The 24,992-nt window shown below is 42.6% G+C and overlaps 1 protein-coding gene across 2 annotated transcripts in view; it reads left to right on the top strand.

The window, feature by feature from the left end:
- fbxw7 (F-box and WD repeat domain containing 7) overlaps positions 1-24,992 on the top strand; it is a 467,095-nt gene that overhangs the window by 398,451 nt on the left and 43,652 nt on the right. For both annotated transcript variants that reach the window (XM_084319103.1, XM_084319104.1), the window contains 3 exons: positions 18,814-18,896; positions 20,851-20,992; positions 24,551-24,685. In XM_084319103.1, the coding sequence (XP_084175229.1) occupies positions 18,814-18,896; positions 20,851-20,992; positions 24,551-24,685 (360 nt within the window). The remainder of the gene's footprint in view (positions 1-18,813; positions 18,897-20,850; positions 20,993-24,550; positions 24,686-24,992) is intronic.

The following is a 24,992-nucleotide window of genomic DNA, read 5'->3' as shown; positions in this document are numbered from 1 at the left end:
CCGTATACCGTGTATATCCAGCGAAGTTACAATTATATAAATGTTAGTATATAATATACCCAGAATACCTATTTTCTAAAACCCTACACACATATGCTCCAGCTCAAATCCCCCCCTCCCGGACCCCCTCTTGGATAGTACCTCTATTATCCCTCACTCCTAACCAGACATCACCATTATAGGCTAGCTTTTATTCTCTCCACCACTTCTAACCACATTAACATTTTGGATTCATTGAGCCCTAGAATTCTTGCTGTTGATATTTCTTGATATATCACATCAAGATATGTAAGAAACCACACTTTCCGGCACATTTTTTCCGGTTGAAACCAACGTGATGCAATCAGTTTTTTAGCTACTGTGATACCCGATAAAACCAATCTTTTTAGTTGTGGGTTCACTGCAAACTCAAAAACATCATTCAATAGCAATACCGCGGGGTGTACAGGTATATTCCAAAATACGAGTATTGATAATTGTTGGGACACATCTTCCCAGAATGCCTTAACTGGTGGGCAGTCCCAATACATGTGCATAAATGTTCCTTCGTCCCCATTTGTACATTGGGAGCATTTGGAGTTTTGTATAAGCCCCATTTTGCACAGCCTTATAGGAGTCAAGTATGTCCTGTGAATATAGTTCAGATTGATTTGTTGATGATCCGGGTTCCTTGATGTAAGTCGGACATTTGCCCAGGCTCCTTGCCAATCAAAGTCATTTTCCAGGTCTGGTATATCCCTCCTCCAGACATTGTCTAGTTGAAGGGTTTCGTACGAGGACGTTAGTAATTGTGAATAAAAACCTGATACAAAACCTCCCAATGTATTTCTGTCATAGAAAAATTTGTGGTATCTGTGGTGTTCGATTGGTATGTGTAATGGAACACCGTGAGATCTCATACAAAGTTTTAACTGTATGTAAAAAAGCCATGTGGACTCGGTGAGGTTAAACTTTTTGCATATTTCGACATAACTACAGAGGCCCTTGTTATTAAAAATATCCCCTAATGAGTGTATGCCTCTTTCTTCCCATACAGGGAATCTTATAGGTCGTTTTCCCATTAAGAGAGCATTGTTATTGAATATGGGAGTGTGATTATGCCATACTTGATTGTTAGGAAATTTCCTTTGAGTTTCCCGCCATGTCCTGATTGCATGGGTTATTATTGGGCCAAATTCTCGCTCACAATGCTTGATTGAAAGTTTAGTGTATGCTATGTCTTTCAATCTCTGAGGGGCTACTATGTTTTCTTCTAATTCTCTCCAAGATACCAAAGCCTCGGGGTCAAACCATATCTTCTTCAATGGTCTTAATGTGAAGGCATTAAAATATTGTAAAAAATCTGGGACTGCCATGCCACCGTCTGCTTTACTTCTCTGTGCGGTGGATCTTTTTATGCGAGGTGGTTTGTTATTCCAAATAAATTTGTATGTGGAGGTTTGTAATCTTTTCCAGTAGCCCTCTGGAGGAGGTAACGGAAGCATTGAGCTGAAGAAATTGATTCTTGGTAATACATCCATCTTAACTATTGATACCCTTGCCTGTACTGAGTTTTTAAGTTTTGCCCACCTGTCTAGGTCGTCCTTGATTTTGTTCTGTATTTTTGTGTAATTGTGCTTCACCGTTTGTCTTATGGTGGGGAATATTTCCACTCCCAAGCATCTGAAATGTTTTACCATCGGTATCGCACCTGGGAGGGTTATATCTTTTTTTGCAGGGGTGTTAAGTGGAAGGAAAGCCGACTTCGGCCAATTTATCTTAAATCCCGATAGATCACCAAAGTTCTCAATCAACTTGAGCAGATGAGGCAATGTGGTGTTGGGGTTTTGCATGAACAATATTACGTCGTCCGCATATAAACTAATTTTTTGTTGTGTGCCCTTGATTACGATTGGTTCTATGGATTGGGATTGTCTTATATATTGTGCTAAAGGCTCTAATGATAAATTGAATAGTCCGGGACTAAGAGGGCAACCCTGTCTGGCAGAGCGTGATACCGGAAAGATTTTGGAGATGATTGTGCCTGTTGTAATCATGGCCGATGGGTCCTTGTATAGTACTTTAATCATATCAATGAAACCTTTTCCTAACCCCATCCTTTCCAATACTGCCCATAGAAACGACCATTCCAACCTGTCAAATGCTTTCATAGCATCCAGGGATAGTATCGCCTTAGGTGTGATGTCCTCTTTGTCTGTATCTAGTACGTGCAGTATTCGCCTTATGTTATCATTGATCAGGCGACCTTTTATGAAGCCTGTTTGGTCCGTATGAACTAAAGACGTCATATGCTTTTGCAATCTGATGGCTAATATCTTAGAGTACAGTTTGACATCGGTTCCGAGGAGGCTTAAAGGACGGTAACTACCGCATTCAGTGGGGTCTTTGTCTTTTTTGTGAAGAACTGAAATGAGTGCGGTATTTTGGTGTTCGATGAAGCTTCCCTCTTTGACTGAGTATAAGATCATATTTAGTAATAAGGGTCCAAATATGTCCCAGCAAGAAATGTACATTTCTGATGGGATACCGTCAATTCCCGGAGCTTTGCCGTTTTTCATTCCGGATATGGCCTTCTTGAGTTCATCTAATGTGATCGGTACTTCTAACTGTTTAGCGTCTTCATCTGTAAGTTTAGGGAGAGTAATTTGATTAAGATATGTGTCTAATTTGTCTTGATCAAAGGTCGTTTCTGAGTTATATAAATCGGAGTAGAATTCTTTGAATGTATCGTTTATTATTTTGGGTTCTGTTACTAGAGCTTGTTGTTTCCTAATGGCAGTTATATCTGCAAATTTTGCATTAATTCTTAGTCGCATGGCTAATAGGTGACTAGGTTTAGAACCTTGGAAGTACTGCTGTTGTCTAGTGCTGCGTATTTGCAATTCCGATTTTTGTCTGTACATTGCTTTGATCTCGGTCTTTAGAATGTTAACTTGGTTATCTAGTCTAGTAGAGTTGTTGTATTTTAAAGAATTAAAAAGCGTTGAGTAAAGTGTTTCCTTTTCAGACAGTTTTGTGTTTTGATTTTTGCGCAATATGGATGTAAATCTATCCGAGAAATCCTTGATCATACTCTTTACCGACATCCATAATATTCTGGGATCTTGCACCGAGTTAGCATTAACTTGTAGGAATACTGTGAGAGCTTCTTTAATTTGTGTAATGAATTCCTTGTTGTTAAGCAGCATCGAATTAAAACGCCATCTTGGGGCCCGGGTAGATAATGTACCAAATGTTGCTTTCAGGATTAAGTAGCAGTGATCTGATAGCGCATTGGGTGTCATTTCCACTTCGTATTTATCAAATATTCTCGGGGATGCAAAGACGTAATCAATTCTGGATAGTGTGTTGTGTCTCGCCGAACGACAGGAGTACTTGCGGGTCATGGGGTTAAGTGAACGCCATAAATCAGTTACTCCTGTTGATTTCGACCAATCTTTTAATGCTTTAGATGAATTCTTTTGTTCGCTGGAGAAGGAAAGGTAAGTTTTGTCCATCCTTGGGTTCCAAATGGCATTAAAATCCGCACCTATTATGTATGAGTACTCGGGATGGTTTAACATTTCTCCTGTTAGTGAAGTGAAGAAACCTACTTCGTACAAATTCGGGGCATATACCGCTGCCAATGCAATTTTCCTGTTATTGTGTATAATCCTAGCTATAGTTATGCGCCCCTCAGCATCCGACCATACCCCTTTCAATTCGATATTTAATTTGCGTCTGACGACTATGGCTACCCCTCTAGTTCTCGTAGCAAAAGAAGAGTGACCAATATTATGGTATATGTTATCCGCTAACGTATTTATGTCTCCCTCTAAAATGTGCGTTTCGCTTAATAGTGCCACGTCCACATGTTCTTTTTTCATCAGTGTAAGCATGCTTTTGCGCTTGTGTTGTTTGTTTATCCCACCGGTGTTCCATACCATTATATTCAAACTAGCCATAGTCTATGCATGTTTTCGTGTAGTTTTTGGTAATGTTTCTGGAGTATGAAGCTACAATAGATGCACATCCAATTAATGAGGTCCCGTTGAGAGCTGAGCTTAAAAACATATATATATACAAATAAAAATCCCCTATTTTCCCCTCTCCCAGAAAGTCGAACATGCCTGTGTTCCAAGAACACATCATCCGCGATTGACTTTCTCCCATGGTCCACCGGATTGCCCAACCTGAGCATTGTAATCCTAATTTTCCTATGCTCATTGCCATAGGATCTAACATTTCCATTCTATTGCAATAGAATGTCGCTTTTGGTCTTGCACCTTCCCTTACTGTAATGAAGTATTGTGATAATTAACCTAAAGATAAAAATAAAAAATAAAATAAAAAGAGAATAAACCTTTATCGACATATTCCTTTGAACCCTCCACCAACGTGTGAGGGAAAAAAAAAGGAAAAGATTGTAGATCAGTATTGACACTTAATGTGAAGAACATTGGAAAAGAATAATGTAAGTTACAATATATTTAAAAAATATATAGTAATATTGACACCTTAATGTGAAGAACATTGGAAAAGAACAATGTAAGTTAAATTATATTTAAAAAATATAGGGTGATGAGAAGAAAAAATTTAATAAAATAAAAATCAATGGAAAGATATAGATAAGGAATAAGAGATAAATAATTAACAACGTGGAGAAGCCACTAGAACCGATTTAACTGATTAGATAAGATAGAAAAGCAGCGCATTTTAGCGCTTCAATGTGCCTTTAATGGAGTGATTACTTAAATTGTTAGAATAACCTTGCTGTGCCCATACGTTTATGTGTGGATAATTTTAAAGTATTATTAAGGGCTGATTGCACTTCATTTAATTTATATATGCTATGTGTATGCGCACCGAATGTTATTGTTAGAGTTGTATGCTTCGTTGTCATGGTGCCTTATATTCTAGAAGGTTGTAGAATATACTAGTGCCTAGACTATTTTACTTCGTTGTCATGGTGCCTTATATTCTAGAAGGTTGTAGAATATACTAGTGCCTAGACTATTTTACATTCCAGAATGATCTAAGAGACCCAGGGCATTTGAGCGATAAACCCAGAATATTCCAGATAGATCTTTTTGTATTGATATTTATTTGTCACCTCAGAGACCAGAGACTGAAATTATATTGTATTATGAATCGTATTATACACAGTAAACATTGTTATAGACGACTTGCATATCGTTTGCTACTTTGATGAACACAGCAATGTTATTCCAACACTGGTGGAATGACCTCATTGATGAACACAATAAAGTCATTCCTACACTGGTATATATTTAGAGAGAGGCTTAACTGATTCCGGCATTTCCGTCATGCTTTGGGTTATTTGCTGCATTTTGAATCAGGAAATCCTCAGCATAAAGGGGTGTAAATGGACCTGACCTGCGGCCGTTATTGTCCAAGAATGATAACAGCGCCGGATATGCTAGCCTTGGCTTGTGGCCGGCTGTGTACAGCTTTTGCATCACAACTTTGTATGGTTGACGTCGGATGATGGCCTCTCTGCTCAAATCTTCGTAGATAAATATTGGTTTATCACCATACTTCAGCATCCCACGTTGGTTGCGAGCATATTTGATGATTTCATCCCTTGTTGTAGTTTTCCGTAGAGTGACAATGATGACTCTCGGCCCGTTGATATTTTGCCCCTGGGAACCAATTCTGTAAACTTGTTCCACTTCTGGCACTTTGTTTGGGTCGGAGTTATTCAAAATCGTTGATAACTTGTTTGGAAAGTTGATGTCATCGCAGTTCACTGATTCATCAAGCCCCACAATGCGGATGTTATTCCGCCTGTGGTAACGATGGGTTTCTAGTTGCCTCTCCATCACTTCGTTTTTAAGCAATTTTATTTCCCTCCGGTATTCATCTTTAACTTTTTCCATCTCTTCTCCCATCACTGTCATGATACCTTCGTTCGCCTTGACTGCTTTTGTGTTTTCTGTCACCGAAATCTCCACTGTCGTGATTCGCACGGACAGCAAAGTGACTGCTCTCATAACCTCTTCGAATTTAGTATCGATGTGTTCAGCGTGTGCGACCAACTGTTCTTCTACGTGTGCTTTGAAAGCGATCATCTGTTCTTTTATCAGGGTAGTCAGAGAGTTGAAGTCGGGCTGTGCAACTGAACTGCTTGTGTCAGTTGATGTTGTTGGAGCAGTGAGGGATCCGATGGATGATTGTGCTATTATCTTCTCAAAATCGCCTGCTTTTTCCTTCACGGTACTTTTTTCTGATGTTCCTGCTATGTTGTCATCTGTTGTCTCCATCTCGGGGCCAGTTGTCCTTGGTCCCTGTGTATTCTCCTCTATATTCCCCGCGCCGGGGCTCACCAACGGATCTGCCACAGCGTCGCCTGTCATTGTCTTTGACCGAGTTTCAATCTGCGCCGTTAGCTTTGCCGTTTCTTGTTTCTTTCCCGTCCTTTCCCTATCCCTAACCATGTTGTCTTTTGATATAGTTAGTAGAAGGTCTTATCAATACATACGATGTGGTCTAGTCTCTTTTGGTATTGTCCAAATAAGGTTTTTAAACGAAATTAACGATAACGGGAGCGGAGCTATAACCAATTGCGTGCGCTACATATTGCAGCTTAACCGGAAGTGCCCCTTTAAGGGTTTATAATACAGGAGATCTTTAATTACAATGGTTGATGTTTGTTTATTTATTTTTCGTACACAAATTTCCCGTGTGGCATATAGTGTAGGGTTTTCTTTTATTTAAGGCCTCCATCCTGCTGTCTCCTCTTTCTTGAACATCCCTGCGTGGGTCCTTAATCATCATCAAGGCAGCTCTTCACAGCAGCAGACAAGGTTTCCTTTATTTCTCCTGGGTAGATCACCAGTCCTCAGTTGCAGGCGAATGATCGAGGGAAATCAGCCTCTAATCAATAGGCCTTTGATAGCCAGAGGTTGGGAAGTTCTGTTTGTACACAGAGCAGCCATCTGTCACACCAGGCTGACGTTGGTTGATCAGTTTCATTGATTTGTGGTCCAGGTTAAATTAGGTGTCAGGCAGACTGAGGTACAACGTCATGAATCCATGCAAAGGTAGAATTCAATACAGTACCATACTGTATATGTTTAAGTTAATCATCAAAAAAAATTAACATTTTGAATGGAATAGCGTTCAGAGATAAAGACATATAAAGGATATCATATTGCATTGTAATTTGTACTGGAAAATTCCGATATTATCGGCCGATATCGGCATTAAAATGTGATATCGGAAAATATCAGTATCGGTTTTCTATAACCTTTATTTACCCAGGCAAGCAAGTAAGAACAAATTCAGATTTTATCTATTGTCAAAAGTATGCATAATGTTGTGTTAATTCCACAGCAAGAGATATGTAATGTTAATTACCTGAAATTATAAATTTTTTTGGGGGGGGCAACCCTGCATATATCGGTATCGGTTTATATCGGTTGATATCGGTATCGGAAATTAAGAGTTGGACAATATCGGTATATCGTATCGGTAAAAAAGCCAATATCGAGCATCCCTAGTGAAAATGAATAGAGATATGATATTATGGTCAGAAATGGCCCAGGCCTACAGGCTGAGCCCCTTGTTGTTATCCTAGACCTGGCTCTCGTTGCTCTCTTGTCTTTTCCCCTAAAACTAAAAACTAAATATTTCACATTTCTGAGATCTTGTCCTTGGCTCGGTACTGCCCCACAGCAGAACACCCCATGTGGCCAGGAAGGTGAAAATACTGCAGGCTAAAGGAGAAAATATTAATGTTAAGCTAAATGGAAGGTATAAGTCAGCCGCTAAGTCAGTAAATTCAACACAAACACAGGACTGAACAGTATATCGAATTTATATTTGATCACAATATGAAAGAATACCATGTCTACATCGCAATGGATGTCATATGTCATTGGGCATCTCTACTTGACTCTTAAACCCCATGATTACAAGAGAAAGTGAGGTTGAGGAGAGTCAATACATACTGCTCCTATCACACTTGGAGATGGGTCATCACCAGTGATGCCGGTAACGCGTTACTAAGTAACGCGTTATTGTAATCTGATTACTTTTCCCCGAAAATAGTAATCTAACGCGTTAATCTTTAAAAGCCAGTAATCTGATTGCAGTTACTTGTCCAAGTGGCTGTGCGTTACTATTTCGTTACTATCTCATCATAAATTCATAATGCAGGCGGAATGCAGTATTTTATTTCGTTTTCGACAGTCAAAAATACATTTTGAGCTGTTTTTCTTCTTATTATTATGGAGTGACGTGGTGTGGCAGTGAAAGGGTTACACAAGAATGTGTCCCGCGGCGTGACTGGACTCTCTGTCTGTGAGCGACTCTGCTTTGGCCCAATCACATTCCCCATCCACAGTCTGCGAATCAGAGGCAGAGTAGGGCGGGTCTTCACAGCACGTCATGTGACATATGCGCCAATCGTGTGACAGCAGGGCTCCGTTGTTATGTTCGTCTGAGAATTCCACCCCAAAACGCTTGTCTAAACGAAGTGAAACCGCAAGAAGACTTTTGCGGTTTCTGTTCAGACTTCCACCCCAAAACGCTCGTTTAAACGTAGCCTCAGTCAAAATACTGTCTACCGCTAAAAACAGCACATCCAATTGCATTGAAAGCATCTGGAATCACAACACTAGCCGACGCTTCGACTAGGTACAGGAGGACTCGGAGGCCAGCCAAACAGCAAAAGAGAGAGATTGTTTCTTTCCCGATTGATTAATGTATATTTGATGGTGGCAGAGCAAAAGCTCTTATTTGCCAGATTTACAGTTAATTTAACAATTTAATAGTTACAGTTGATATAATTGAATAGTTCAGCCTGCATTTGTTAGATGTGAATAGATACACTGGTTTTGTACAAATGTCAATGCACATTATAGTAAATTAATGATGTTCAAATAAAAGCCCAAGTTGTAATCTATCAAATGGTTTTCATTTCATGTTTCTACCTGCTCCAGAGGCTGAGATATAAAAGGTTTTAGTGAAGATTGACAATTCTGAAAATCTTTCCAAAAAACCCTCAGGTTTTAAGAGATTGTGTAGAATAATTGCATAGGTTTTAATAGGCGTTTTTAGCAGGCGTTTTTAGGTCTAAATGGGTTAATACAACACGATGGAACACACACTGCCGTCTTTGGACTGGAGCATCATCCTTGCATAAAGCTATTGGAGGCACATTGTTGACCCCCAAACTTATATTATTCAAATGTGGCTTTGGGCTCATTGTGTTGTTAGGAGCGACAGTGGCTCAGGAGGTAGAGTGGTAATCGGAAGGTTCCCGGTTAGATTCCCACTCCTCCCAGGCAGCGTGTTGAAGTGTCCTTGAGCAAGACACTTAAACCGTAATTGCTCCCGATGAGCAGGTTGGCACCTTGCATGGGTTGCCTCCACCGTTGGTGTGTGAGTGAATGTAAATAACTTTGGATAAAAAGCGCTATATAAATGCACCATTTCTGCCATTGTGGCGAGGCGGCGTACACTGGCATACAGCGATGCATAATCACAGGACTTCCACCAGTTCTTGTCAGTTTTGGCAGCACAGGTTGTCTCATGCCATATTGTGTGTGTGTGTGTGTGTGTGGGAGGGAGGAGAAAAGCGGAACAGCCACAGGACTGCTTTGACAGACACAGAGCCTAATTAAACCTGCACCAGCATGAGTTTCTATCGTCTGGGCCAGCGTCAGTGACACACAAGCACTATCCATTAAAAAAATTAAAGATATATATATATATATATATCTCTGACAGGTTACAGTGTATGTCTGGTTAGGGCTGGGCGATATGGAAAAAAATCATATTGCGAATTTTACAGCAGATGTATGTTTATTTTGCAGCAATTCTTTGTCATTGCCGCCATCTTTAGTGTTACATCCCCTCACACTCCAGTTCTCAGGCTGCAGCTGGTTTAAAAGCGAAAGTAAACCGGCTTCTCTGCTGGCTGAGTTGAACAGTTCTGGCTAATTATTTTCGATCTTTTGGCGCTTTTTTGGTGGACAAACCACCGCACATGTGCACCGTGACTCGTGACTGGAGTCTAGTTCTGCTAGCACACATAGCCTACTGTGTACAGATGGTTTCAAACTGTATTTTAAATTAGAAAGCAAACAAAATAAATGGACAAGAGAAAAATAAATCTCAATTTGGTCAGTATTGTCATTTGGACAAGCAAAGCCATTACTTTAAGTTGCAGGCAAGAAAGACAAGTCTGTCCACTGTCTCTGGTTTTAAAACTGCCCTGTTGCAGGTAAAAAAAACATAAAAAAAAAAAATCGATTTTTATTTCGATATTCGATATCGATTATTAAAATATCGCGATATTTATCGTTATCGTTATATCGCCCAGCCCTATGTCTGGTTAATCAATGGGATCAGGGACCGAAACTAGAGAGCGCCGCCCGCCATTTGCGGGCAGTTTTTACGTTTGGCGCCTCCCACTTAGAGGACTGACCGCCGTGTGGCGGCCAATCAAATGGTCATGTGAAAACCGAAAATCATGATCCAATTCTGAGCGGAGTTCTCACTCGCTGTCTGAGCGCATTGCTGCTTCTAAACCTCCCCTACCTGTTTCTGTATGCTGCATGTAAACACACAGTCACCGTGACTGATGTTAGTCTACTCTAGTCAGAGAGACCTCCGTGAGCTGATGTTAGCTACTGTTACAAAATGACCCAGTCAACTATTCACTTTTAGTTTAATACATGAGGCATTGTGTAACGTTATCCAGCTGGCTAGCTTCTGATAGCTCCCGACATAAACAACTGCAAGTGTCCAGTTACATCGCATGAGGGCTGCAGCGCTGCTGACTAGGGTCCAGGTGCAGGGTAGGAGAATCCTTTCATGCTGAATGTAAGAGTTTAGGGTCCAGCTGTAGCGCCGGAGAATCCTTGCTGGAGCTGGAGGCCACTAGAGTATACACACAGACAGTGGAGCTGTTTGCAGACAGCGAGGTGGCGATGTCTCGCAGATAATACAACTACAAGTATGATTATATAATATATATATTTTATTAAAAAAAAATGTTTTTATATAAAATAATAATACATTTTTTTTTTATCAAAAAAAAGTTGGCAGGTAAGAAATCTGCTTGGCGGGTAGATTCTTCCCATCTACCCGCCACTGGCCGGTGAGTCAAAAAGTTAATTTCGCTCCCTGAATGGGATTCATGGCATAACCACCATGATCCTTCTCACACATGTTTCATTTAACGAAAACCAACCCAGCCTATGTTGTAGGTGTACCCATTTTTAGATGCAAAGACGTCATAGACACATTGCACCTCTATGACGAGCAACGTCACTAACTAACTCACTCATTAATTCAGTCAGTCGTGCATTCATTCACTCACACTTACAGTAGCTGCTCTGCTGGCATCCTGCAAGCATTAGGTTGACACTCGTCACTCATTAGTAGGGATGGGAATTGATCAGATTTTATCGATACGATTCCATTATAGATTCTGCTTATCGATCCGATTCTTTATCGATTCCTGATAAATGTATAATTTAAATAAATAAATTGGAAATGCAACAGAACTAAGCTGGTTAGAATAACAACATGCAACTTGACATTTCTGATTGTCATTTATTGTTGAGCCCCCACCAAAATCGTCGCAATTTCGAGCCCTTACAAATTTAGTGACCGCTCGGTGAGACTCGTTCACCTTTTCCTGAGTCAGTTTACCCCGCTGTGCTAGCGTGAAAGGATTTTTCTGAGGTGCGCGAGAACCACTAGCTGCAGCCTCAGTCTATTGTGATCATCTAAAATGGATGAAATGGGAGAATATTTATACAGTGAAAGCATTCGTTTTCCTAGTCAAGGAATCAAATAGTCTGCTATGGCTGCATGCGTAGCGCTAACGTTATTGTTTTAAAATGCACAACTGTCAGAAAAACAACAAGCATCGATAAGAGGAGTCGATAGTCACAGAGGCATGCGATTCCAGGAATCGGACAATTAGGAACCGGTTCTCGATTCTCATCCCTACTCATTAGGTTGACATCAACGTCACTCATTAGGTGAGTGCAACGTCAGTTTGCACTGTGAAGCTCATGGAAAGAATGGCTTATCACAGTAACAGAAGTACAACTGCAAGATAGCACTGTCTGTGAGTCCTGTTTATTTTGAGTACAGAATTCACTACAGATTGAAGATGTGGTCACGGCAGGGCTGTACAGTGCGATGATATGATCGCAAATTGCCCCCTAATTTGGTCCGTGCGAGTTTAAAATAATATCTGGGGGCAAGCTTGCGAGTGGTGATTTCAACCCTTCATTCGCATTTCACTCCTAAATTAATCCATACAAATTGTAGTAAAACATTAGCCTACAACCAGGGCTGTACAGTGCAATATAATGTTGCGGTTGTAATTTCATTAGACAGACCAGCGCGGACCTTTAATAACATGCAATTTAATTGACACGAGCAATGAGCTAACGGTAGCTGCTAACCAAGGTATCTATTAGGATTATGCTAAGCTAACTAGCGATCTCTGCTAACCCTGGAAAACGGTCAAAGCGGACTCCACAAGACTAGTTCCATTCGTGAGGAAAGGGGGTGGGTTATATTGACAACGCTTGACAACAGAAGTTTAAACATAACTTCATAATTATTGGTTATTCATTTCTGTATATCATTCAATTTCGATCTCCGTGTGTCTCCATCTCCATCTCTTCCTGTTTACATTCGAGTATGACGTCATCACCTACGGCAGCTTAGACGATCAAAATGCGAACCTAGAACAAAACCCGAAGGGGGGGGCTGGCTCTCTTGTTCGTTCTCGCCCCCCCCCCCCTCTCTCTCTCTCTCTCTCGCTCTCTCTCTCTCTACATTCAATGATTTAAAGTAGCCAAATGTTACACACAGTATAAATACTAACTGGATAGTTGATATAAACATTTAATTTCATTATCTGAAATATTCTAAAATCATTAAGTCTGTGTGATTATTATTTTCTCACAGTAGTGTGTGTGTATATATATATATATATATGTGTTTGGCTAAAGTGGATAGAAAACACTGTACTGTGTAAAAGGCACCCAAGAGTTTTTATATAAATTGTCTTAGATGTAAATAATTTTTTTTATTAGTGTGTCAGTAGACTACTCTTAGTACATTTTCATTAAATTATTTTTTAAAGCATCTTCATGGTTTAATAATGCAAACATATGTTGCAGGGACTTATTATAATCATCATATTGGCGTGACTGTATGCATCAAAGGGTTAAATCAAGCATTTTTAAGTGCTTTAGAGGAAATGTCAAAATATCGCGATATCATTTAGAGGCCATATCGCCCAGCCCTACTATAATGGTAAAATAGTTATTTAAAGATTTGCCCCTAAAAAATATTCTTTGCCCCTAAATTTCTCATTTAGGGGCAAGTGTGCCCCTAGTGAAAAAGCTTAGCGTACAGCTCTGCACGGTTGTAAATGGTATAATAAATTAATAACACTTTCACATGAAGCATCCTGCATGAAACAGAGACTCGGCTCTTTCAGATATCGTTATTTTGGCCTGACATGGTGAAGCAGTGTTGGGTTAATCAAGTTGGATGAAGCAGTGTTGGGTTAGTCTAGATGGGTTAGTCTAGTTAGATGAAGCAGAGTTAGGCTAGTCTTGTTGGGTTAGTCTAGTTGGATGAAGCAGTGTTGGGTTAGTCTAGTTGGATGAAGCAGTGTTGGGTTAGTCTAGTTGGATGAAGCAGTGTTGGGTTAGTCTAGTTGGATGAAGCAGTGTTGGGTTAGTCTCGTTGGATGAAGCAGTGTTGGGTTAGTCTAGTTGGATGAAGCAGCGTTGGGTTAGTCTAGTTGGGTTAGTCTCATTGGATGAATCAGTGTTGGGTTAGTCTAGTTGGATGAAGCAGTGTTGGGTTAGTCTAGTTGGATGAAGCAGTGTTGGGTTAGTCTAGTTGGGTTAGTCTCGTTGGATGAATCCGTGTTGGGTTAGTCTAGTTGGATGAAGCAATGTTGGGTTAGTCTAGTTGGATGAAGCAGTGTTGGGTTAGTCTCATTGGATGAAGCAGTGTTGGGTTAGTCTAGTTGGATGAAGCAGCGTTTGGTTAGTCTAGTTGGTTTAGTCTCGTTGGATGAATCAGTGTTGGGTTAGTCTCATTGGATGAATCAGTGTTGGGTTAGTCTAGTTGGATGAAGCAGTGTTGGGTTAGTCTAGTTGGATGAAGCAGTGTTGGGTTAGTCTAGTTGGATGAAGCAGTGTTGGGTTAGTCTCGTTGGATGAAGCAGTGTTGGGTTAGTCTAGTTGGATGAAGCAGTGTTGGGTTAGTCTAGTTGGATGAAGCAGTGTTGGGTTAGTCTAGTTGGATGAAGCAGTGTTGGGTTAGTCTCGTTGGATGAAGCAGTGTTGGGTTAGTCTAGTTGGATGAAGCAGTGTTGGGTTAGTCTAGTTGGATGAAGCAGTGTTGGGTTAGTCTAGTTGGATGAAGCAGAGTTTGGCTAGTCTCGTTGGGTTAGTCTAGTTGGATGAAGCAGTGTTGGGTTAGTCTCGTTGGATGAATCCGTGTTGGGTTAGTCTAGTTGGATGAAGCAGTGTTGAGTTAGTCTAGTTGGATGAAGCAGTGTTGGGTTAGTCTAGTTGGATGAAGCAGTGTTGGGTTAGTCTAGTTGGATGAAGCAGCGTTGGGTTAGTCTAGTTGGGTTAGTCTCGTTGGATGAAGCAGTGTTGGGTTAGTCTCGTTGGATGAATCAGTGTTGGGTTAGTCTCGTTGGATGAAGCAGTGTTTGGTTAGTCTAGTTGGATGAAGCAGTGTTGGGTTAGTCTAGTTGGATGAAGCAGTGTTGGGTTAGTCTAGTTGGATGAAGCAGCGTTGGGTTAGTCTAGTTGGATGAAGCAGTGTTGGGTTAGTCTAGTTGGATGAAGCAGTGTTTGGTTAGTCTAGTTGGATGAAGCAGTGTTGGGTTAGTCTAGTTGGATGAAGCAGTGTTGGGTTAGTCTAGTTGGATGAAGCAGTGTTGGGTTAGTCTAGTTGGATGAAGCAGTGTTGGGTTAGTCTAGTTGGATGAAGCAGTGTTGGGTTAGTCTAGTTGGATGAAGCAGTGTTGGGTTAGTCTAGTTGGATGAAGCAGTGTTGGGTTAGTCTAGTTGGATGAAGCAGTGTTGGGTTAGTCTCGTTGGATGAAGCAGTGTTGGGTTAGTCTAGTTGGATGAAGCAGTGTTGGGTTAGTCTAGTTGGATGAAGCAGTGTTGGGTTAGTCTCGTTGGATGAAGCAGTGTTGGGTTAGTCTCGTTGGATGAAGCAGTGTTGGGTTAGTCTAGTTGGGTTAGTCTCGTTGGATGAATCAGTGTTGGGTTAGTCTCGTTGGATGAATCAGTGTTGGGTTAGTCTAGTTGGATGAAGCAGTGTTGGGTTAGTCTCGTTGGATGAAGCAGTGTTGGGTTAGTCTAGTTGGGTTAGTCTCGTTGGATGAATCCGTGTTGGGTTAGTCTAGTTGGATGAAGCAGTGTTGGGTTAGGTCGCTTTCACACAGGGGCTGTTTGGTCCGGACTTTCGGACCAGAATTCGATAGTCCGGTTTTTCGGGTTTGTGTGAATGCGCGTCGAACTCGGTCCGCGGACCAAGCAGGCGAACTCTGGTACGCCTGAAAACGTAGGTCTCGGTTCGGCTTCATCGAACCAAACGTAGGAAGTCACCTGATAAACCATCTTGGGTATATTATTACCGCGGCGCGCATTCACTGCAAAACAAGCACACTGCATCTATCTATCTATCTATCTATCTATCTATCTACTGTGCATCTTGGGGTAGAACAAGGAAGAAAAAAAAACACAGCTGTTATTATTATTAATATTACCGCGGCGCGCATTCACTGCAAAACAAGCACACTGCATCTATCTATCTATCTATCTACTGTGCATCTTGGGGTAGAACAAGGAAGAAAGAAAACAGCTGTTATTATTATTAATATTACCGCGGTGCGCATTCACTGCAAAACAAGCACACTGTGTAAACATGTCTCGTGGACAGACTTGGGGGGCTGAAGACCAAATAAAACAGCTGCTTGTGGGGAATGTGGGCACTCACAAAAACAACGAGGTGTACAAGTTGTTTAGCGAGAGGATGGCGGTAATGGGAATTATAATCGAACGATGGATCAATGCCACGTCTCTGCTACTATCACGCTCACGCAGTTTGTGTTGACGCGCATTTCACTTCCTGAAAGGGAGGGATTTCCACTCTCCATTGTGTCCAATAGACGAGCGCCCTTTTCGACCGCGTGACATTGTTCAGATAGTTCGGTGCATAGGGTGCGCCTCACAGATTTTAGTGTGAACGCAGGCGAACCAAATGAAGAATGCAACAATGTTGCAACTTCACCACCAGAACCGCACAGAGTCCACCAAAACTATATGTGAAAGCGACCTTAGTCTAGTTGGATGAAGCAGTGTTGGGTTATTCTAGTTGGATGAATCAGTGTTGGGTTAGTCTAGTTGGATGAAGCAGTGTTGGGTTAGTCTAGTTGGATGAAGCAGCGTTGGGTTAGTCTAGTTGGGTTAGTCTCGTTGGATGAATCAGTGTTGGGTTAGTCTCGTTGGATGAATCAGTGTTGGGTTAGTCTAGTTGGATGAAGCAGTGTTGGGTTAGTCTAGTTGGATGAAGCAGTGTTGGGTTAACCTCGTTGGATGAATCAGTGTTGGGTTAGTCTAGTTGGATGAAGCAGTGTTGGGTTAGTCTCGTTGGATGAAGCAGTGTTGGGTTAGTCTAGTTGGATGAAGCAGTGTTGGTTTAGTCTAGTTGGATGAAGCAGTGTTGGGTTAGTCTAGTTGGATGAAGCAGCGTTGGGTTAGTCTAGTTGGATGAAGCAGCGTTGGGTTAGTCTAGTTGGATGAAGCAGTGTTGGGTTAGTCTAGTTGGATGAAGCAGTGTTGGTTTAGTCTAGTTGGATGAAGCAGTGTTGTGTTAGTCTAGTTGGATGAAGCAGTGTTGGGTTAGTCTCGTTGGATGAAGCAGTGTTGGGTTAGTCTAGTTGGATGAATCAGTGTTGGTTTAGTCTAGTTGGATGAAGCAGTGTTGGGTTAGTCTAGTTGGATGAAGCAGCGTTGGGTTAGTCTAGTTGGATGAAGCAGCATTGGGTTAGTCTAGTTGGATGAAGCAGTGTTGGGTTAATCTAGTTGGATGAAGCAGTGTTGGTTTAGTCTAGTTGGATGAAGCAGTGTTGGGTTAGTCTAGTTGGATGAAGCAGTGTTGGGTTAGTCTAGTTGGATGAAGCAGTGATGGGTTAGTCTAGTTGGATGAAGCAGTGTTGGGTTAGTCTAGTTGGATGAAGCAGTGTTGTGTTAGTCTAGTTGGATGAAGCAGTGTTGGGTTAGTCTAGTTGGGTTAGTCTCGTTGGATGAATCCGTGTTGGGTTAGTCTAGTTGGATGAAGCAGTGTTGGGTTAGTCTAGTTGGATGAAGCAGCGTTGGGTTAGTCTAGTTGGGTTAGTCTCATTGGATGAATCAGTGTTGGGTTAGTCTCGTTGGATGAATCAGTGTTGGGTTAGTCTCGTTGGATGAAGCAGTGTTGGGTTAGTCTAGTTGGATGAAGCAGTGTTGGGTTAGTCTAGTTGGATGAAGCAGTGTTGGGTTAGTCTAGTTGGATGAAGCAGTGTTGGGTTAGTCTAGTTGGATGAAGCAGTGTTGGGTTAGTCTAGTTGGATGAAGCAGTGTTGGGTTAGTCTAGTTGGATGAAGCAGTGTTGGGTTAGTCTAGTTGGCTGAAGGACGATCATTGGGAAGAGAAAGAAATCCAGCCTGCAAAGACCTCCACACTGACGCCTTTGTTTTCACAACTGGATGATCAGGATCCAGGCTTTAGCTGTCCATCAGTGTGTGTGTGCGACTGTGCGTGCATGTGTGCTTGAAGAAAGCAAGGACGGTAAAGAATGGAGTTGCTCTATTTCTTCTCCCCAACCATCCATATAAATCAAACTGTCCTCTCCACCGAAGGGGGGTGCAGTCTTGTGCCCAAGCCTGAATGGGTGCTTTTGCTCCTTGCTTGTTCTTTTGTGTGTGTGTGCGCGTGTGTGTCTGTGTATGTCTCTGTGTACGCATATGTTTCCAAAGCTGGGGCCATGTGTGCTTGTGTGATCAGTCTTGTATGTCATGGGGGTGTGTGTGTATGTGTGTGATCACCGGTGTGTGACATGCACACACACACACACACACACACACACACACACACACACACACGGTTTGTATGTATGTTGACTTGTGTCCGTGGCGCTCACCCCTGTAAGCCTCCAGTGTAGAATGTGTTCAGAATTCCCCTTTTTAGACAGTCCACTCCCCTTAGTGTTTATATTTTCTTTTATTGAAAAAGTAGTAAGGCTGAGAGGGAGACAGAGTAGAGAAGACACAAAAGAGAAGGTTCTTGAGACATTAGGACAGCTGAGAGGAAGACAGAGTAGGAGAGACACAAGAGAGAAGGTTCTTTGAGACAGTAGTAAGGATGAGAGGGGAGACACAGGTGAGAAGGTTCTTTATTGAGACAGTAGCGCGGCTGCGAGGGGAGACACAGCCACAGGAGAGAAGGTTCTTTATTGAGACAGTAGCTGGCATGTTGATGTTAGGAGCAAGATGACTAATCTCCTCAGGAAGTAATCAGGACACAAAATATGATGAATCGTGCACCGTTTGGCAGGACTGCCATCTACAGTCCAGCGCCATGAGGCAGATCCCTTCTCAGAGGGAGCCATGAGGCAGATCCCTTCTCATGCTGTGCAATGAGAGAGGTTCCATGTCGGGGTGTAAATATGCTCCTCTCCTTGTCGTTCTTCTCCCATAGTTTCTAATGTCTCTCTCTCTCTCTCCCCCCTCCTCTCTTCTTTGTCTTGCAGATGAAGAGAAAGTTGGACCATGGCCCCGAGGTCCGATCTTTCCCTTCAGGAAAAAAGCCCTGCAAAGGCTCGGAGTATCCAAGGTAAAAGAAAAAGCACCCAGATGCATTGCCCTTCAGACCCCCCAGATACACAAAGGAGACACGCCTACATCTCTGTCTTCATTTGGCCTTTCCGGACATTTTAACAGACGCTGCACAGTCAGAATGAAAAATAGAGCCTCAGAGAGAAACACAATAAAGCTACAGTACCAGCCTCGACGTCTTCACGAGGCCTTCCCCCAAATCATCTGTTTTTTATTGAACAAAGACGCCACGCAGGGGCAGAGTGGGGAAATTATTCAGATGACGCTTCTAAGGGGTTGTTATCTCCATGCTTGACAGTGAAATGAAACGGGAGATAACGATTTAGCATAACTTCAAACGGGAATACAAGGGATATTACGGAAGACATGGTATTGAATATCATGAAACAAAACTTTAACAAAAAATGGAATCGTGATCAAGTACACTTGCAACATCCAACTGGCAGTTGCAGATGTTGTCTTCGGAACCACAATATTGTGAGAAAGAATGATTTTTAAACTATTTCATTGGAGGCCCAACATCACAGACTGAATACAGAGGAAACCCACTAGTATGTATTCATACCAGAGACAAATAATCACCAAGATTTGCCTGAAATTCTGACTGAAGGAGTACATCATCTTCGCCAGCTACGCTGCTGTATAATCGGCCCAGTCTCTGCTTCCAATCCCATGAAAGATGAATCCATTATGAACCGGACTCCCATCACTCCGCTCTCCTGTCACCAGGCCTATGGGAGAAGTGCTGAGTTGCCCGCCGTACCATTTCCCTATCGTGCCAACGTTAGTGATGCACACATAGTCGTCCTTTGAAGTTCCAAGCAGGACCCTGGAGGCCCGGGGCTCCTTGCGAAAAGGGGAGGCCAATATTGAATGTGACTCTTTGGAAGTGTGTGCACTTTGTGTCCGGAGTGAAAAGAGCAGTTCTTGAGGAGCACAGCTTGAAGGACAATACCTTTTCTCCGCTACTTCAGAGCCACCAAGGCTGCGGTTCGATGACTGTCCAAGAAATCCTTTCTCTGCTTCTCGCAGCATCCTACTCAGGTTAAAACTCAATCAGATAACCCAATGCCTGAAGTCCTGGACAGTTGGACAGCCATATTGCATCAATACCAACTGAGTAGTTTCCGTGTCTCTGTGGAAATAGATCTGCCGTTTCATAATGGGTATAACAGGCAACTACCTCCAGTTGTAGACACAGTGAGAAGCATGTGAATCAATGCACTCAGCAGGAATAATTATAGTTCATGTTCGAGCTGATATTGACGCTTCGCAGCAGAACTGCCGTTAGCCTGCATTCCTCTTTTCTTCTTTGTAATCTTAGGGGGCTAAGCATGAAATAGCCTTTTTAAAACCTGTGAATTAAAGTGGTTCTTGTCCCAAAAGTCCCAATGCGAAACAGCGAGATGACATAAAACGGAGATGCAGTCGACGCAGGCTGAATCTCACAGCACAGGATAAATCTCCCCTCAACTGGAGTACTCTTAATTGTTCAATCAAATCGGAAATGAGCATGAGATTAATTAGGCTGGTTGAAATTCCAGCCATTATGTTTGGAGAAACATGTAGGTGGTTATTGATGATGGGAGTATGGATGAACAGCTGCTTCTAGAGACTTGAGGATAAAAAGAGCACAGATGTAACTATGCAGTTAGTGAGTTTATTTTTGGCATGAAAACATCTCATTAGTATTTGCTTTCCAGTGACCCCAACTAAGGCAGCTTTTATGTTCTTTTTATAGGCATTGTAATTAGTCCACAGTTATTAACTAGAGCAGAATTGCATCTTGTCTAAAACCTCTCAATAATGTCCCCTGCATTTGTCCTCATCCATATTTCCCTCCCTTGATACTTGTCTCGGCTTGCAGAGAAGCGTTGTCTGTGATTACTGCAATCATCTCAAACTGTTCTCGTGGCGTCCTCTAAGGTATGTTCTTGTCATATTACTTGCAGCCCGACAGGGATCGTCCCCTGCCCAGCCACACCCACCACGTTTGGCCACATCCGAACAGCCAATGGCCAGGGGCAACAGAGGCGGCGCATCACCTCCATCCAGCCGCCCACGGGCCTCCAAGAATGGCTCCGAACATTTCAGGTATATACCGGTATGCAATGTTTCCCCCCTCACGCCTGTGTCCATCCCTTCCCTCACACCTCTGTCCATCCCTTCCCTCACGCCTCTGTCCATCCCTTCCCTCCCCATGGACTTACAAGATAATTGCTGCCTTGTTGTTTTGGCCCCTCCACATTATCATAGGTGCTGTAGCGTGGAATTGAAATGAAAAACCCAATGCCTGGGACAAAAGCCTTACAGGACACATCCACAGTTGAGCAGATCTTTAGTCTGTGGTCAAAGTCTTTGCCCGATTCTCCAAAATCCACTGGTCCTCCTTTATCCATTAATCCTATGGTTCCCTAATCCGGCTTTTTAAGAAGCAAGTCCTGTTTTTGTTTTGGTGGGGTTTGTCTGTGGGTCACATCTGGGTTTGCTTTCCACGTTGTTCCTTTCGACTTCATGTGTAAAACCCCTTTCATCCAAGAGGAAACAACAGCAGATTTTATTTGATTTGGCTGTGATAAAGCTGCCCTATTTGCACAAGTTCTTTTTCATCATCAGCTTTGTACTGTATCTAAATCAACTGAAGCCAGCCATAAACTTAATCTTTGGGGAAATAAACAGGAAGAAATTAGAGCTTTGCTCTTTTCCTTCAAAGCATTGTGTGTACACAATAATGGCTCCTAAAATGCACCAAAATGTCACAACTCTTTCCACACTGGCAGTTCCACTCCAGGGAGTTTGAGTCAGCGAGATTTCCCCACTGCGTCTGGCTTGCTTTCGTCACATTTTTAATTTGGAGAACAACGCAGCTTTACAGGATGTAGTGGAATAAAATGCTGCTGCATATGATTAGAGCTCAGGACTCTGCAGAGAGGCAGCATGATCAGCTTCCAGCTCTTTAGACTGCGGTGCTAATGATGCCAGGAGTCCCAGCGACGCGTGACAACGTGGCGTCTCTACCATCTCACAACAACTTGTTTCCACCCAAGACACTGCTTCTGGCAGATCTATCCATTTGTATAGTGACATGTAGATAACACACTCTTTAAAGTCACATTTATCCTCACAGGTTCCATTTGATGTCTTGTATAATACGACACCACAACGATTGGTTCTTGCTTTAGAGTGACTAAAACCACAGATATGGTGGAAAAACTGGGTTTTAGAGCTTGAGTCTCTTTGCATGTTGTTTTCAGCTCGTCTGCCTCAACCCTCACGTGCCATAAGCCTCACTGTCTATCATCTGACAGAGTTAAACCTCCCATTATGCATTCTGTACATTCCCCAGTCTAGTCCTGGCCTGTAGGCCCCACAGCATGAAAGTACCGTCTGTACTGTCCTCATCCCGACGCCAACACATGTGATTTGAGCTGAACTGATGGGGTTTTCAGCTGGTGCCACAGATGGTTTAATCCAAAGAACCTTCCTAACTGACCAGTCTGAAGTCGTAAGTCACAAAATGGGACATAACTGACACCCTTTCCTATAGGCCGTTCCCAAAGACATGCACCATACTAGCTCCACAAATGGTGATTTTCTCCGCGAGATGCAGAGAATACCCCAGATACACTATCAAAATAAAATATGTATCCAAATTAGAGAAAAAGTATGATAAATTAACCAGAAAGACTGAACACAGAGTGGTGAATTCAGTTCAACAGAAGAAGAATTTAATTGATGGCTCGCCGCTGGCTAATGTCTCCCTACAATTAATAGTATAAATGACCATTACTTTCTATTCACCTGCAGTTATTTCACCGATGCGTGAGTGAAAGTGCTATTACTACCAGATGGTGTAAACAAGATGATGTAAAAGCTCCAGGAAGGCTCTACTAGGTGATCCTCCCCACAGCAGGGGGCTGGCCAGGGGTCATGTTAACCCCCCACCACCCACCCATGATTACCTCCAGAATGCACACTTCTGGCAAGAGAGGGAGCCTTAAACTATGGGTGGTTTATATGCGGCAACATTTTCCTTCCCGCCCCCCGGGCCTGTAATCACTGTTACGTTTCAGCGCTTCTTCCAAAGGAAAACAAGCGTGTCCGTGCTTCTCAATCCAAATACACAGCACTGTTCCGCAGCTCCAAGTTCAAATAACAACCGGGTATTCAAGCCAGAAGAAATTCCCCCACGGTGCTGTAATAACAGGCTTGATGAAGCCTGGCACTTGATGTGGAAATGCCCCCCTTTTTAATGTGTCCGCTCCCAGTGAGGGCCAGGTGCCCCAGGCAACGGACTTGGGTGGAATATTATGTGTATGCATCATATGCATGTGCACACATGACGAGCACGTCAACTTGTTGCAGATCTAGTAGGCGTGCACTTTGGAACTAAATGCACTAGCGTTCCACTGAAGTTTACATATCATAGTAAAACTATAGCCAGTAAATAAAACACTTTTATAATAACTTGGTTTTTATATAGCGCCTTTCGGAAGACCCAAGGTCGCTTTACATAGGGGGGGGAAATAACAAAAGTAACAAACATGGTGGACAGGCACAACATACAAAGTGAGAAATTAGGGGTTAAAGGCCAAGTTGAAGAGGTGGGTTTTGAGGAGTTTTTTTAATGAGTCCAGAGTTGGGGCGTTGCGGAGTTCTGCTGGGAGGGAGTTCCAGAGGGTGGGAGCTGCCACACTGAAAGCTCTGTCCCCAAAGGTCTGCAGTCTGGTTCGGGGAATGGAGAGCTGATCAGTGTCTGTGGATCGCAGGGACCGTGACTGAGTGTAGGGGTGGAGGAGGTCAGTGAGGTACTGAGGTGCCAGTGCGTGGAGGGATTTGTAAGTGAGCAGGAGGGTTTTGTAGGTGATGCAGGATTTGATGGGGAGCCAGTGGAGGTGGATGAGGGTGGGGGTGATGTGCTGCCAGGGTTTGGTCCGGGTGAGAACCCTGGCAGCTGAGTTTTGAACATACTGAAGCCTGTCCAGGGTTTTGCTTGGAACCCCAGACAGGACCCCGTTGCAGTAGTCCAGGCGGGAGGTGACGAAGGCATGGATGAGGGTCTCAGATAGGGCTGCACGATTAATCGATTTTAAATCGAAATCGTGATTTGGAATGATGCAATGATCAAATCGCAAAAAAATAGCTTTTTTTTATTTTCTTTTTTTACATTTATTTAACCAGGAAGTCCCATTGAGATACAAGATCGGTTTGGGAGAGGGAGGTAAGGGGTTTTAGATTGTGTGTTGTGAAGTTTAGACTTCAGAGTGGGAGAGTAAAGTACAGGAAAAAAAGGTACCGTTCGGTACCGGTATCGATTCCCAGGTAAAAAGAAACATTTTCAGGCTCGGTGTCCTGAAAAGACCCAGCGCGTAGGCCAGATGCAAGCCGCATTTTACAATAAACCTCTGTGGGGCTGCTTAAAAAAAAATTATAATCGCAAATGTAATTGCAATCGCAATATCTGTCAGAAAAATCGCAATTCGATTATTTCCCAAAATCGTGCAGCCCTAGTCTCAGCTGTGGAGTCGGAAAGTGATGGTCGGAGTCTGGAGATGTTTCTGAGGTGGAAGAAGGCGGATTTGGTGACAGAACTGACATGGGCTTGATATGTGACTTCACTCTGAACACGTTCCTCTGTTGTTTGTATTCCAGAGCTGGAGTGGCCCCGAAAAGCTGCTGGCGCTGGATGAGTTGATTGACAGCTGCGAGCCCACCCAGGTGAAGCACATGATGCAGGTGATAGAGCCACAGTTCCAACGAGACTTTATCTCCCTGCTGCCCAAAGAGGTAAACAATTCCCTTTTACAATTCCCAAACAATTCCACATCAACAGGCTGTTCTACTCTCTCTACTCTGCATTGCAGAAACTAACAAGCTTAATGACCATATCAACACACAGTTCTACTCTGCACTGCAGAAACTAACAAGCTTAATGACCATATCAACACACAGTTCTACTCTGCACAGCAGAAACTAACAAGCTTAATGACCATATCAACACACAGTTCTAGTCTCTACCCTGCACTGCAGAAACTAACGAGTTTAATGACCATATCAACACACAGTTCTAGTCTCTCTACCCTGCACTGCAGAA

Source organism: Notolepis coatsorum (genome assembly GCF_963971535.1).
Source record: "Notolepis coatsorum genome assembly, chromosome: 7".
In the NCBI taxonomy this organism is placed as follows: Eukaryota; Metazoa; Chordata; class Actinopteri; order Aulopiformes; family Paralepididae; genus Notolepis; species Notolepis coatsorum.
This window is presented reverse-complemented; position numbering and strand designations above follow the sequence as displayed.